The sequence below is a fragment of the Daucus carota genome, chromosome 7, assembly GCF_001625215.2.
Source record: "Daucus carota subsp. sativus chromosome 7, DH1 v3.0, whole genome shotgun sequence".
In the NCBI taxonomy this organism is placed as follows: Eukaryota; Viridiplantae; Streptophyta; class Magnoliopsida; order Apiales; family Apiaceae; genus Daucus; species Daucus carota.
In genome coordinates, this window is record NC_030387.2 from 40,531,574 (window position 1) to 40,548,324 (window position 16,751).

Genomic DNA, 16,751 nt, shown 5'->3' on the forward strand with positions numbered 1-16,751 from the left:
CACCCATCCCCTCTTCATCCGCATACATCACATTAACTCCCTGCACCAAATCTTGTGCCTCGGCTTGAGTAATCTTCTCTATCGAATCGTCCAACAGATTAGACCTATTAATTTCTAGTTTAAGTTGCTGATCATCGTTATTGGGACGTGGGATATAAAGATGAGCGAGTGCAACTCTAAAGTCAAATCCAGTCTCGAGAACCCAGCCATGCCCCGCGTTCTCAAAATCGAGTTTATCCGAGAAATAATCGACATTGTTAATCATGCAAATCTTGAAACGCTCGGAGCTATGATCATTCTTGGGCAATAAGGAAAGCATCTCAAACAACATCATGTAAAAACCACGAGGATCCTCAGCAGCCTCCACCAACTTATCCAATGAATCAAAAGAAAAATCGAAGTTCTTTTTATTCCCGAAGAGACTCACGAAATTCTGATGCTTCACGGTCACCAACATCTCCTCCACAAGCTCCTCCGACAATATATCCCCTGTTTTCTCCACCTTTTCTAACTCGTCTTCTAAACGACTCAATTTTTTCATAACTGTTAGCATTAACAGTATCTTGTGATCCATGTTTTCACAAGATAATACATCAAGATGATCAAGAATGTCTGCCATACAACTGCAAGAATCAAGAATCAAGAATCAAGAATGAGTGCAGGGTAATACTGTTTGTGATTTAGTTGTAAGTGATGATATTTGTTAAGTTTGAGACACAAACACAAGGCTTATTATATATGTAAATATTTCGTTCAAAGTGCATTAATTGATAGTTGCAATTTTATTACATATACGACTTGTGTTAAAAAAAATGTTCTTTTTACTATATACTAGTTTATAGTTTATCTCGTCACAAAGTTGGTTCCCTTCATTTTATATTTATATTTATTTTATTTTGTTTTGTTTATAATATGTTAAACCAACAATATAGTATATATATTTTTTCAAAAATAATTATTAAATTATAATGGGAAATTCCAAATAGTACCATTGTACTATTGGCTTTTCCAGTTGATACCACAAGACATTTTGGTCTTCCATGCGGCACCACTGAGCTATTGACAACAAAGCTAACATAACACTCTGTTAACACAAACGTTAGTTGCACTGTTAAATAGCAGAAAAAAGCATCTCCCTTCAAAAAATATTCAACAACAAATGTTTCAACAGCAAAAAATATCCAAAAGTAATCAGTCATACATACATTTCAGTAGCAAATGTTTCAAAACAAATTCAACAAAGACAAATATCCAAAATAATTTAGTAACGTAGGAACTTAGGCTTGTGATTGTGATTGAGACATCGGGAACTGGGAATTAGTAAATTCAGCTGGCTGAGATGTCGTAGCTGCTGCTTTGGCAGCATTGGATTGATCCCTAACTCTGGGATGCCTAACCAGCACTGGCTCACCTCCTGCAGCTCTCTTTTCTTTCTCAGTCAGATCTCCCTTGCAAGTCCTTGAATTGTGGCCAAGACATCCATATTTTTTGCATTTCACAGTCTGAGTTCTTTTGCCCTTTTTGTCTTCTCCTTCTCCCCTTCTTCTGTTTCTAGAAGGTCTTCATACTCTCCTCTTTAGTGTTGGTGGCATGATGGTAGGCAAATCATCATATGCAGGCCACTGCTCCTTGTCTGGTATGGGGTTAATGTGGAAGCTATAGGACTGTTTGTATGTTCTCACAGAATACCAGGCTGAAACCACAGTGTGAGGGTCAATTTTTGCATGCACCATAGCTCTTATGGCATGCCTGCAAGGTATACCTGAAATCTGCCAAGCACCACATGAGCATATCTTATTATTGAGAGATAGGGGAAAATGGGATTTTCCCTCATGAATTTCATACTCTCCAGGCTTTGACATATAGGCCTTGCAGCTGATGGTGTCTTTGCTGATAACCTTCAGTGCCTTAATTATCTTGGGACAGAGCTCATCATCTTTCCATCCTAATGCATGTTGATACCTTGTTGAAATTCGAACCATGCACACTCTTCTAATACCTTAAGTAAGAAAGAAATACAAATGTATAGATAGTCATTAACAGTCACTTATATAAATGTATAAGTAGTTGGATTTTACCTTCAAGTAGGGTTAGTACTGGCATGCACCTATCAATTCCAAGAATAGAATTGAAGCTCTCTACAAAATTTGAGGTGTTGGAGTCATTACACACATTTGGATCAAATTTGTGCTTGCTCCAAGTTAATGGATCTCCCAATTCTGCAAACCAGGCCATAACTCTATCACCTCCAGCTTCTTTGAGCCTTTCCATAGCTTTTCTGAATGTAAACTGTTGGTTTTAAAACAGTCCCAACAGTAATGGGTATAATCTCCCTATCACTCAACCTATTAAACATCCTCATCAAATGTTCATCATTCAGTAATGGTTGAGTTTCCATTTTAAAAGGGTAGTAAAAAGTCGGGAAATGATAATCCAATTTCAGCCCTTGTTTCTTGCACTCTTCCTCATAATCTAATACAATATCCAACATTGATGTCTTATATGGATCAACCCTAATGTCAACACGCGTAGCCCTCCAGACAAACCTCAACACTTTCTCAACTTCACCCATCTGTAAATACACACACACACATACATTGAAGCACACAAACACACCAATATATACACAATCACACCAATATATACACAAACATAATACAGATATTGACATTTACACTGATCATCGCAATCTTATATCAAACAGTTAGCATGCATACACTTAATACGTTATTGGACTGTTTCGAATGGATTAAAAAACGTACCTTGAGAATGTCGAGATTGCAAGATGAGATGATTCCAGCTGATTGTAGTGCATTCAGCAGATTCCCAAATCACCGTGCTTAAACCCTAGTCGCTTTCTCCTCACCGCTGCGTTTTTATGTTTTTTTAAGCTTATTTCATTTTTGTTTATATGTTTAAACATGTATTAAGTGTATTTTAGATTTTTTTTTAATTTTGTTTTTAACGGCTAAGTAACGTTTCAGCTAACAGAGGGGCATTTACGGTACAATTAAATATCTCAGTGGTGCCGCATGGAAGACCAATAATGTCTTGTGGTATCAACTGGAAAAGCCAATAGTACAATGGTACTATTTGGAATTTCCCAATTATAATAAGCAATTGTGCCGGCTTCGCATGGGTCATTGAAAATTCGTAAATTTTCTTAACAAACTAAATATAGATTTTTAAAAATAGTTATAAAAATAAGATTCCAGTTTATTATTAACATATTAAATATCTCACATTTTCATATATTTACTTATTTTTAAAAATTCAAGTTCATTATTATCAACATATTAAAATTAAACGGTATTTTTGCACTTCAAACGGTATTTCATTACCTGTTTTAAAATTAAAACATTACATAAATAACAAATAATTGTCAATATGTTAGACAATAAATATTTCTGAAACCTAACAAACAATCCTAAGACCAAGTTTTAAATCCGAAAACAATTTTTAATAATATTAGCATAATTCTAATTCTTAAAAAAATCATGGACAAACCTCCGATTTTTTTTTTTTAAGAATTAGAAAAAGTCAGGGTTTAAGGTTGCTTACCCTAAATCCTAATCCCTAATTTTCAAGCCTGAAGGTTAAGTGATTCTAATTTTTTACGGGTCAAACAAAAGCAGAAAAGGGACTTGTTATCGAAAGAAACACGGACAAAAACATGGACTAAGCTAAAAATAGTATCCATTGGACAGCCCTACCTATGACGTGCAGTTCATCTTAATCAGAAACTCAGCCACAAAACAAAACCTAAAGGTATGCCAAGGAGATCTCTATTCTGAGCCGATTTTATTGCAAGTCGCTATGTTTTGGCATGTTGATTTGTAAGCCGCTATGTCTTGGTATGTTGATTTGTAAGCCATTAAGATTAGTGTGTATAATTTATTAACTTTATGATTTTCCCTAAACTCGTTTTAATTCTGTCATTCTGATATTTAACAAGTTCCTAATCGAGTTCCAATTCTGATATTAACAAGTTCCTAATCGAGTTCCAATTCTGATATTAACAAGTTCCTAATCGAATTCTGTTTGTGATATAAAGTCTGTAAATTGTCGACTAATTTCATGTTATGCACAGAAGCATAGTAATGGATATGAAGCTTAGAGAATGCACATCTGGCTCTCAAGGAGCTGTGAAGCGTAGAAGATGCACACCTAGCTCTCAACAAATTGTTCTCGACGAGCAGGATCTATTAACATTAATTCTGTTGCGTCTCCCTTATAGACAACTCATGTCCTTTAAGTCCGTTTCCAAAAAATGGCTGTCACTCATCACCGACACCCACTTCTCTCGACTCCTCTGGAACTTACTCCCTCCTCGCGCCTCTGGTCTCTTCATTCAACGCCCACCTAAATTGGAGTTTCCGGATAAAGTCTATTTCGTTCCTCTAGACGATAAAAACACCCCTTCCCTTCCCCATTCAATACCCTCACTTTTGCTCATGACATTTTTGATCCCGAAAAAATTCGTATTCTGCAATCCTGTAATGGCCTTTTATTGTGTTCTACTGCCTTTTTAAATCCTTATGGTTATGGAGAGTGTAACAAGTATGTATATGACCCCTCCACCAATCAGTTAGCTACCCTTCCTAAACATCCTCATGGCAATGGCAATGGCAATGGCAATGGCAATCGGATTCGTCTAATCGGCTTGACTTACGATCCTTCCAAGTCAATTCACTACAAAGTTATTGGTTTAGTTACTACATCTCGGTTGGAAGATGTTGGTGACTTCTATATTTACTCCTCTGAAACTAGGGCTTGGAAGTCCTCTATAAAGTCTTATGTTCCAGCTCCAGGAATGCACTTCCTCGATGGTGTCTACTGGAATGGATGTATGCATTGGTTAGCTGATGGGGTCAGCGGCTTAAATTTACCAGAATCATCTATATCCGATTGTTTGTACTTCAATATGGATGAGGAAAGGTTAGAAACATTTCCAAGGCCTCCTATACGCGTGGCGTCTTTGAGGAGGAGTCTGTATTTTGGGGCATCTGAAGACCATTTACATGTAGTTGAGGCTTATCGTTATGCCACTTCGCTCAGCGTGTATGAGATGAAGAGTGATTACTCAGAGTGGTTTGTCAAGTACCGGATTGATCTCGATCCGATCTCCAAAGTTTTTCCGGAAATGACTGAGCACGAGTTTCTTTCTCGTAAAAAAAGTGATTATGCAGTTGGTGTGCTCTCTCTTATTAGAAGGGAAAGTTTCCAGGAGGATTCCTTTTTGGTTTTAGAAATACCCGGTAAGGCTATACGCTACAATCTCGTGGATAAAAGCTCTAAAGTATTATGGGACTTCAGTGTAGACTTCAGTCTAGCAAAAGTTCTCCGTTGGCGGTTTGGAGCGCTTCGAGTTTGGCAGTACATTGAGTCTGTGCCGTGTGTGTATGCTCGTCGAGCTGCTGGAACTTCAGCATAATCAATTTGGTATTGATGCAATTAGTCACTTCCAATATTTATGCGTATTTGTACCAGCTTAGCGGCATGCACATTTTTTCTTATTATTGTTAATTACAAACAAATCTGTTTTGTTGAAGATTGAAAAGTTCGATGAATAGAAGAAATGATGTAATATAAAGATGAGTTATTAATTCACTCTGTCTCTTTTGTTATGAACACTTATAAAATTGTGCATTGAGAATGAATTTACATTACCTGTTTAAGCGTTTCTTGACTCAAATTAACAATAGCCACAGCGTTATTGCAAGTTATTAGTAACAAAGATGCGACATTTCTTGATCTAAATATTCCCATGCCTTCGTCTGTTATAATATGCTTCTAGAGCAAGTTGTTTTACACATTACTTTGCAAACTAAACAATCTTGATTAGTAATTACTCTGTTTCACAAGATCCTCAAATGAGCAGTGAGTGACTTTTTGCGTAGTACAGGCCCGGTGTTTTCTCCTGTGATATGTAATATATTATACTATATACGTCTGATATTAAGTATGCACTTTGATCATAAGGACTAGTCCTTGATTTCTTGACTTGAGTAACAATGTTAGATATAGCATGAATCTGAGATCAAGTAGTTCTGAAATATGGAGGAACAATGGAATGGACGTGTTTCCAAAGTCAGCAAGAGAAGAAGATGATGAAGAAGCTTTAAATAGGCTTCTACTGAAAAACTACCCACTTTTGGTAGCTTACCGAAAGGGCTGCCTCTTGGAACTGAAGAGAAGAAGAATTTACTGGAGAGGCTTGTCAATGTTGCTGAAGAAGATAATGAGAAGTTCTTTTTAAGCTTAGGAATCGAGTTGACAGGTAATATACATGAATTTAGTGTACTGTTCTCTATGTAGTCAGATGTTATAATTTGCATCGTTGTTGCGAGGGTTGGAATTGATTTGCCAAAAATAGAAGTTAGATTTGAGCATTTGAAAATCTGAGGCAGAAGCTCATGTTGGAAGCAGAGTAGCCACCAAGTCATCTATGTCCTATATATTGAGGCTCTTGCCTCCCTTGTAATATGCAGTAGAAGTAATAATAGTGTACATCTCCAGTTTCTCTGTCCTCTATTCATATCTTATTCACTGGTCCCTTATTATATATTAACCAGACATGCACTTCACTTAGACGACGAAGCCTCATGGATAGATAATAACACCGATAACGGTTAGAACAACAGTAAGTGTGACATATGCTTCAATTTAATGTAGAACTCCATCCATTATCCTGTTTAAAGTTCATGACTATTGCAGGTATATTTTTATTATCTGTTGTAAGAATAATCACAGGCTACTTTCACTTTCTATATTGGATGCAAGTTAAATGTTTATTTCATTATGAAATTTGGGTACAGCTGCTTATAACTATGACTAATTATGTATACATGTATAGGTTTGGATGCTACTGTTTTTTGTTGCTGTTGTGATGTTTCTTGGTTAATATCTTTGTGTCTTCTTTCAGCTGTTTCTGTGCAACTTTTTGTGCCCCTTTTCTCCCTTTGTCTGCTTAGTTTGTGATGTATATATATGTTTATTCGTTTTCTCTCTGTTTTTTCTAATTTATCTCTTTTTTGATTGAATTAATATGTTTTATTTGGAGCTAGATGGTCATTAATGCAGGTATTTATTGTGATTATTTGTTGTTTTGTTATTGAACTTAATGCTCTGAATTTGTTTCTCAAGATTCCATTGGCAAGTAGGATTACGTAGCTTAAGATATTAATTAGTGAAGCCAAGTGCTGAAGTTTCCCATCTCATATATGTTTTCTTGGTGCATACTCTCTTTTTGAGTGTTCATGTGTTAGTTGATATTAGTTACTCATGTCAAAATGCATGTCTTCTTTATCGACAAGAGTGAGAAGGCAAGTTCTTGGAGACAACTGCTTAACCTGGATAAAGGAGAATCCTTGAGAAATAATGAACTCCTGCAGTGAATCTTCCCAACACGGCTCAGCCGTGACACCCAACCAGCATCCTTGAATCCAATCTTTAAAACCCTCCTTGACAGTAGCCTCCACAATTCTGAAACCTGGTTGTTCTACTACATCAATATTCTGCCGGGAAGGAACTTTATACGTTGGCTTACAACTACAAGCTGGAATTTCTACCCCTTTTCCAGTGCGCCTCTTAGGATTAAGCGGTATCTCTGATGCGGTATCTTTCTTATTTAGTTAAAGATAGCAATTCTAATAGGCTGTTTTTTTTCCCTATATTATTATGTTTGGTTGGGTATTTAGCTCTGTTCTAAAAGTCAGTGATTAATCACGATTAGTCACCGATTAATCACTGTTCCGTAGCTCGCCAAACTGATTAAGTCTCCGATTAATCACTGATTAATCCGATCAATTCAATTAATCACCGATTAATCCCTGTTCCGCGACTTCACCGATTAAGTCCGATTTCTGCTTTTTACAACACTGGTATTTAGGCATCATTGTTAACTTTGGCGATGTAAAAAAATGAATGTTGCAGTGGCTACAAAGCATGTTGTGCGATCATCTTTCTCCCAGACACCAATTTTATGTTATTAGTTTCTGGTTAATAACTAAGACTTGCACCTCTGAGAACTACAGAGTTCATGTTTTATATCGTAAATACAAAATAGATCAATGTAGAATTTGGTAGATTTATCTTTACTGTTTTAATAAGTATAATTATACACTAAATTAAGTTTCTGTTTATGAAATACCAATAGTATAATTCCTTCGAGGATCCATATTATCAGTTCTTTAATTTCCTGTCTTTTTTGGATTTATATTCTGGATCTCTTCTGCACAAAACTGAAATCGAATGTTAAAATTTTCTCATTTTCACCTCGTTCAAATCAATTTCTTTTAAATCAACTGATCATATATACATAAGCTCAAAATTGCATTCAACAATAGTCTACTGACTGTCAGGACTCTCAGAGAGAAATGGATAAACCCGATAAAACATGGGCTGGCACACTGCTTAATGTCTACAAAATACTATTATAATCCGACAGAAAAATAATTATTTCTTGGTAACACAAAGTATTTAGAAAGTAGCATGCAGAATACCTGAAACATTGATTCATTCTATGACTTCTGTGTGTTTTCATTCTAAAATTACATATGAAGTCAGAGTTTATGTTCCCACAATGCAGAAGTTCTTGACTCTGAGTACATTGATTTGCAGATAGAGGGAGAACTTAAAAATCAAGTTAAGTTGTATTTTTCTTCTGACAGACGAGTTAAGTTGTACTTGTATTTTACATTTCTTGAAAGGTAAATTTTTTCAGTAACTGATTTGCAGATAGAGGGAGAACTTGAAAAGAATTTGATTTTCACCGGACAGTCTCTGCACTCTAAAAATTCGAGGTAAGTTGTATTTTTCTTTTGACAGACGAGTTAACTTGCATTTTATTTTTCTCGAAATTACTGGGGTAAATTTTGTCAGTAACTTGCTGGATGTATATGAACTTAAGACTGAAAGCAAACATTTTTTTTATGAGATAATACACCAGCAAAAACACATTACTTGCTCATTAAACTAGTGACACTTGACACTAAAATGTAATACATCTAGTTGAAACAACAAATGAAGACATCTGTACACATGATCAAGCATGATCATGATACTACATTTGGAGAACCTGAGATTTGAATCAGTGAGAGTGTGTTCGTGAAATGTTTACTTTTCAGTTCCAAGTACTCGGTCCAAGTGATAGGCCTAAACAGGCAGAGGTGATAGTGATCTACTAATTTAGGAAGCGGTGAGATAAGAACATTAGCAGGAGGCCCGTATATGTAAGCTACAGAAATCCGCTGTTGCTTCCTATTCACAAGGGCTCGATGAAGAACACTGGGGTACAATCCATTCGAGAGTATGTGCATTAGATCACCTATGTTTACGACTAAAACCCCCGTGTGTGGCTGGACTGTGAGCCAGCCAGTTCCTTCCCTGAATATTTGCAAGCCTGTTGTATTGTTCTGATAGAGAATGGTTAAAAGGCTGGAATCAGTATGTTCAGCTAGTCCCATGGCACGGTCTGGATCGGGACAGACAGGGTAGGAGTTTAACTGTATGGCAGCTCCTCCTAGACTAGACCAGTTAATGTCTTCCTCTGTTATGCCTAATGACCTGAGCATTAGCCACATAAGCTTTCCAGCTAAGTTCTTCATTTCTTTCCCATATTCTTCGACCAAGTCACTACAAGGTCAAGAAATTAGAACTACGGGAGGCTAGCCTAGACTCCAGCCCCGGTTAAATAAAAACAGAACAGGAGATTATTAGCACAAGTATACATAACATTAAAATTTACAAGAAAATAGAATACCAGAATGGTTTGTAGTCTTGAGGCCAAAGTTTGACAGCATGTTCAACAGGTGATCCAAATATGGTAAACCCCTCACGCCACATGAGTTTAGGAAAGAACGGAGAGATTTTAGGCAAGCGGTAGCCAGAAATATCATTACTCGACGAAAGAGAGACCTTAAGCTTCTGTTCAATTGGCAAGGAGAAAAGCTTGGTTGTAGCAGCCTCCATATCTTCAAGAAGCCTTAAAGAGACACCGTGATTTTTAACTTGTAAAACGCCCCATGTTTCGCATGCATGCCTCACGAGGGCTAGTACATCTGGATCATTCAGATCAATGATCGGCAAAGACTCTGATTCATTTGAGAGGCAATCAGTGCAGTCATCTTGCAGTGATGTCCATGTATGAGACTCTGGTAGCTCTTTTATTGAGTTGAGATCCAGGTATTGAGTTTGGTAGGATTCTTCAGTAAGCATACTGAATCTGCAAGGATGATAGAGTCTAATGGTTCATCTATATATTGCACTCAGACAAACAATCAGACAAACAGCTGTGGAAGGCACAAATTTCTTTATGCATGACAGCCATAGTAGATATCACTATTATAATGTAGAAGGTGCTTAAGGACTTCTTTGCTCATCTCTTGTATATTTGTGCCCCAAAACTTATCATTATCCATTACGATTATATTTCACATGTTATCAAGTTTGGAACCAAGAAAGACTATATTGCATGTGTCAAGTTATATTATGAGTGATTATGTGTTATGTATGACGGAATCAGAACCAGGAAAAACTTATATGTGTTATGTATGACGGAATCATGACTATATCACAGCATATTTTTCAGATTCGACAATTGATAATGAATGACAATTTTATTATTAGTTGTGGTTTTATCATAGGATACTGAAATACAATATGATGGGATGTTTCTGATTTGTTAATCATGCACAATATCCTCTCTAACTCAAAGTATCTAACACTGAACTATTGTTGTTATTTTATGATGCATTATTGTTATTATTTTATGCATTTATATGAAATGTATATGGTTATTTCAGTGATTTTTGTTTGGATTTCTCTTTGGTTGTCTTATGTTTCAGTAATGTCCTTTTATTTAATTTGAAAGGTCACAAAATGGAGAATATTATAGTTGGCTATGCCAGCGACTGCACAAATTAATCTGATTACATATAATTTCTGCTATTCACGTGACTTAATATGGTTTTCCCACAATATAACAGTGATACCGCAAATTCAATAAGCAAACAAGTTAACGTTTATAATATAATAATCTTAACCAGAAATAATATTTTTTAGCTCGGTCACTTAGTATGATTTCGTCGTCAACAAAACCACTTAGGGTTGTAATCTTATATTCAATTGGGACTTTAAATAAAAACTCAATTCATTTTCTCAAAAAAAAAAAAAAAAACTCTATTCATGAAATTCAGATGAATTTAATTGAGATTTAAAAAATTGTATTAGAATCTAGATGAATCAATTAAAAATTTAAATTATCCTACCAGATGAATTTTAATTAGGATTTTAAATTATATTTTAAATTTGTTGTTATCAATTATAATTATATAAAATGTAATAAAATATGATGATATTCAAATATTAATGATTTTTTTGGACTTCATAAAATGATGAATTTTGCGAGATTGTATATGGTGTGTTTTCTGAAATCTAGCTAACCATAATTTATGAGATTTTGAAATATCGTGCATGCGTCAATTCTGCAATATTTTATCTAGATACTGTTGAAAAATTAAAATCAAATATTATTTATTAAAATTGATACATTAAAATTAGAATCTCCGTTAAATACACCGTCTCTATCACGTATGAAGTATGATACACTTGGACCTTAGATTGCATGCAAAAGTTCGTGGATTAAAATTTATGTAGCTCTTCCCCAACCACATGAACTTCATGCATCTCTGTGTTGTAAGTTGCTGGCTCATGAGTAAATCATTTTTAACCCCTCTCAAATAGACAGATTAACGTGAAATTTACCTATTTAAACCCATCAATTTTTATCCCACCTGTAAATCTACAAATTTACATGCAAATTATATCAATTTTATCCCACTTCTAAATCTACAAATTTACATGCAAATTATCTATTTAAAACCATGAAATATGGGCTGATTTTGCATTGTGAGGATTTACATGCAAATTATCTATTTAAAACCATGAAATATGGGCTGATTTTGCATTGTGAGGTGTTGGAGGAAACTGTATTGTTGATGATTTATTTTGATAAAATTATATAAGCCTCTTGCTTATTTGAAATTCTATTCAAAAGTTATACATTATCTTCTGTTTATGTTTATAATTTAGATCTATAAATATGAAGTCCGATGCTAATTTACATTTATGTTTGGTAAATTCTCTGAAATAGAGTTTGACAATAAAACTGTAAGAGTGATTCACAGTTTCCGATGTAACTGCACGTCTGATTATAAAGTTCAAAAAGAAAATGAAGCATCTCACTTTTGGCAACAATTGCAGATCAAGAACCACCCATACCAATATATCAATATTACCATCATCATGCATTAGCTTCTGAAATTACTTCAAGTATCTCTGACATCAAAATAAGAATAAAGTACTTCTGAAGTACTACATACTTTTCGGGATTAAAATGGAAAATATACCAAGGGATCCAAAAACTTTTGAACGTTCAACCAAACCACCAATGTTAAGGACTAGCCAGTAGATCATCTCCAGCAAAACCAGCAGCAAGGTTAGTACCCCTAGTTCCAAAAGCTTTCTCAATTTCTGACAACTTCTCCACGCGGAGAGACTGCAACTCTTGTAGTTTAGTTTTAGTATCGTCAATTTGACAATCAATTGAGTGAAGCTCACTAAGTAGGGGCTTGGAAAATCGGAGATGTTCTAAATAGTTCAGGCGGTCCAACATCCAACTTAGGTTAATTCCCTGAGTGTGTAAGTAAGAAAATACTTCCCTGTACTCCCGTATCATCTCAGAATCAACATTAGCCACAGATATTTTGAAAAAGTCGTTTAGAGAGTTGCACAACATATTCAGATTCATTGTACATAACTTCTTGTTTTTTGTGGTGAAGTGCTCAAAGGTTTTCGGGTACTTATGCATAATGCGATCAAGCAGGCCTAAAAACTCAAAATTGACCTCGTGGCTCCGCCATAATCCGGAATCTCTTTCCCCTCTTGAAGAGCACGCCTGATCTTTGCCTGTCCCTTCTACGGAAGGGTCAGTATGACTAACCCTGTTAGCGTCTACCACAGGATCTTCCACACCATTATTCTGTCAGGTGCAAATAAGGTTCACGCTAAACAAGATCAACTAAAAGAATTTAAACTGTAAAGCATTCTTGAACTGGAAACAATAATTTTGATTAATATTGAAATGTAAAACCGTATAATTTCACAAACAAACAAACAGAAACATATAATCTAAACAGGTACTCCTTTTTTTTTTAATGCCAAGTAAACACAGCTCATTACAATTTAATTTTTGTATCCATCCCTGAACAGAAACTGTCACTAATATATACACTCAAAAAATCTGGTTAGTAGCAATCGGCGAAACAATTAATTTCTAAGATTAATAAAATCTTCAAATACTACTATGTACTTCAAGTGTACTATAAGTTTTATAGAGCACCTAAATATATCAGTAACCTTGGGGAATTCCAGACTATGAGGCAATTTTTTTAAGGCGAAGAGTATCTATTAGTAATTATAAATTAATAAAGTATTTTCACAATTTTGATGTTTAAGATAATGAAGTAAATGAGTAATCGATACTATACATAATAGATACATATCCATTGTTTCCCGTCACAATACCATAAGTTGAAAAAAGTACACCTATGGCGAAAGATACATGCTTTTTATCTTTTAAAATTGACAAGATCACAAATATATTGAGTTCAAAAGAAGGATAACAAATTTTTAATTACCTGGGGCAGTATTGTGACGAAGGTGGCATTAGGAGAGCCGCCAAGTAAATAGGTTCTAAGAGCACTGGATACACTTGATTCTTCGAATCCCCTTGGTAACTTCACATACTTCAACTTACCGAATGGAGAAGGTAAACTCACAAGAACTTTGGAAATCTTATTGAGTGCCTACAACAACAAATATGAAGAAGAGAAGATGGAGCAAAATATATATATAAAAAAAATTGGTTTTAAAGAAATAGGACGTATTTTTTTGTAAGGATGATATAGGACAAATTGAGTGTACATTAAGTTGTTAAAAAAAATAACAGCCATGGTCGGAGACTAATTTAACCAAAGGCCTCCAATTTCAAAAATAAATACCAATGGTATCTTCAATCAGACAACGAAATAAAGGTATTGCTTATATTGTTGTCAATCAGACAACATATATAAATTTACCTCAATGCTCTCCAAGTCAAACGTGAGATTCTTGGCATTACCAAGTCCTGAAAGCATAACTGTTAACCGCCGATAAAATTGTTTCCTCCTTGTCAATTCCATGTTTCCAAACCAACCCTGTAAACTTATATTAACATTCTCCAACTCGGGAACTCCAACTGTGACCGTAAGGATACCAAAAGCGGTGAAGTTGCAGAGTTTTGGTGCTGACACCACAACGTTACAAGTGTAGCTCCACAAGCTGGCTTTGATACTCAGATTCAACAATTGAGGAGGACAAGATATGAAAGTCTCTTGGTAGTTCGATGTTAGAGATAATGTGAGATTTTTCAAATTGACAAGTGCAGAAAGGTTGTCACTCATATTACTTCCAACACGTTCACCATCCAGTTGTAGACTTAATAAGTTCGGGAAGTCCCAAACTTTGGGCAAACTACAGCGAGACAGACAGAGGGATGTTAAACCTGGCAAACTGAAAGAAGATAACTGCGATAAGTTCCAATCATCAAGACTCAGAGTTGTTAGGGCAGGCAAGCATGTGAACAATGAATCCTTCAGCCATGAATTCGACCTATACAAATCTTCATAACCACACACATGCTTGAGGTCTAGACTTGTTAAGGCAGGTAAATCCCAGACACCCGATTGCAGTTCACATTCTTCGAGTCTCACATTTAAAGTTAGTTTGTTTAACGACATGGAGTTAAAAGTGGACAACTTAAATGGTTTATAATCAGGTGATAGTTCAAGATATAAGGATTGCACACCATGGAAGCTTGCATAATCCACAAAATATTCAAATAATTTCTCAGAACACCCCTTCTCGTAAACACAAAACTTCAAGTCAGAAACATGGGATTGATGGTTTCGTTTAGACAAAACATGACGGATCAACTTACCAACATTTTTAGGTTCAGAGTTTTCATACGGACCGAAACTGAGAAAAGGGAGAGTGGTCCATAGAAACCGCCATCGTCTCGAGAGAGTGCCGGTTTCGACAGCCTGTTTAGCATCTACAAATGAGAGGATTTTGTGAATGAGTTCATCAGGCAATCTGCTGATTCTGTCTTCGTCTCCGAGATGTTGAGGAAGTGTTCTTGCTTTCTTCTTCGCTCGAGACCCCATTTCTTGCTCACCCCAACCCTTCTGTACAATTCAATCGCTTCAACTCCCCAAAATCTCACCCAGTTTCATTTAGGCCCTGTTTGGCTAAGAGCAAGTCCAAGAGTGCCCTATATTCATGTCCTAAATCAAAATTTAAGGCATGGGAAGCAAATCAATGCTCCAACAATGTCCTATTGGTGCCTTAAAACACTAGGACATGTAACAAATGTCTTATTTTTGAGGCACCAGCATGTCCTATTCAATAAGAGCATCTCCAACGGTGCTCCTAAATCATTCCTTAAACAATAATATAAAATGTGCCTCCTAGTAAGTTAATACACTAGAAAACGTGAGAACTCCAATGCTACTCTTTATACTTGGCTCCTTACTCACATTTTGTATTTATTTTATATAAATGAGAGGAAAAAGTTAACTAAAAGAGAGATAAGATTGAAGAGAAATTAATATAATATTGAGTTAAGAGCTACTAGATGCTCTTTAAAAGAAAGGAGAGAGAGTAGGCTCCTAAATTTTTAAAGAGCATCTAGGAGCCCATTGGAGCACTAAATTTTGATTTGCTCTTAAAATTTAGACTTAGGAGCTTGTTTGGAGTTGCTCTAAAAAAATAGTTTCCTACCATTCCACTACATCTCTCTCCTCTCTCCTTTTCATTTACCTCCAATAACAATTCAAATATATTAATATTTTAATAATAAAGCACAATAATGAGGCATGTTGTTGGAGTTGATATATTAAGATGATGTCCTAAATCACTAGGACACATTATTTTATTATATTTATAAGGCATTTGCTAAGACATTGTTGGACTTGCTCTAAACATCAGCTTGTTTAAACAAGTTACGAGCGAGTCCACCCCTCTTCTCTGATTCATTAAAAAAAAACATGCTCCACTTCCCTTTTTAGTTACTCCCTCCGTCTCATTACTTTAATGCTCTCGTAAAATATAGTTGTATAACTTATTTTTAATTTTTTTTTCCCTGAATAAAAATATAACATTCGAATTTTTATTCAAAAAAAAAAAATTTTAAAAATAAGCAACTCAGGGGGGAAGGAGGAGTATTCACTTAAGAAAATATTTTCCAAACAACTTTTAAATGATTATTCCTGATCTATCCTTAGAATTTCAGAATTCCGCCCCGCTCAATCCCGATTCGTTCATTGTCGTGTTCGGGTTGAGGATTTTACGGAATTTTCTTGAAAAAAAAGGGCAGGAAAGTTTTATGAAAAATTCGGAGACCAGGACGGGATCGGGAATTCGTGTCTTCCCGCCCAAATCCCAGACCCCGATTGTATATATATAAATAATAATAATAATAATAATAATAATAATAATAATAATAATAATAATAATAATAATAATAATAATAATACATTTATATATATTATACTAAATAAATAATAAAATAGATACCATTTATAGAGTTAAGTATTATGGAGTACATAAAAACATTGGAGTATTGGAGTACAAAACATAATTTTTTAGTT

The 16,751-nt window shown here is 35.2% G+C and overlaps 2 protein-coding genes across 2 annotated transcripts; both read right to left on the reverse strand.

Annotated features, from left to right (window-relative positions):
- Positions 1–8,964: 8,964 nt before the first annotated feature.
- LOC108195611 (gibberellin 3-beta-dioxygenase 1) lies at positions 8,965–10,388 on the reverse strand. Its single transcript, XM_017362594.2, has 2 exons — positions 9,764–10,388; positions 8,965–9,636 (listed from the first exon to the last, which is right to left on the reverse strand). The coding sequence occupies exons 1-2, from the start codon at positions 10,216–10,218 to the stop codon at positions 9,057–9,059; spliced, it is 1,035 nt and encodes a 344-aa protein (XP_017218083.1). The 5' UTR covers positions 10,219–10,388; the 3' UTR covers positions 8,965–9,056.
- Positions 10,389–12,287: 1,899 nt separating this feature from the next.
- LOC108193701 (putative FBD-associated F-box protein At5g53640) lies at positions 12,288–15,370 on the reverse strand. The gene is made up of 3 exons (XM_017360482.2): positions 14,142–15,370; positions 13,701–13,868; positions 12,288–13,042 (listed from the first exon to the last, which is right to left on the reverse strand). The coding sequence occupies exons 1-3, from the start codon at positions 15,264–15,266 to the stop codon at positions 12,455–12,457; spliced, it is 1,881 nt and encodes a 626-aa protein (XP_017215971.1). The 5' UTR covers positions 15,267–15,370; the 3' UTR covers positions 12,288–12,454.
- Positions 15,371–16,751: the final 1,381 nt, after the last annotated feature.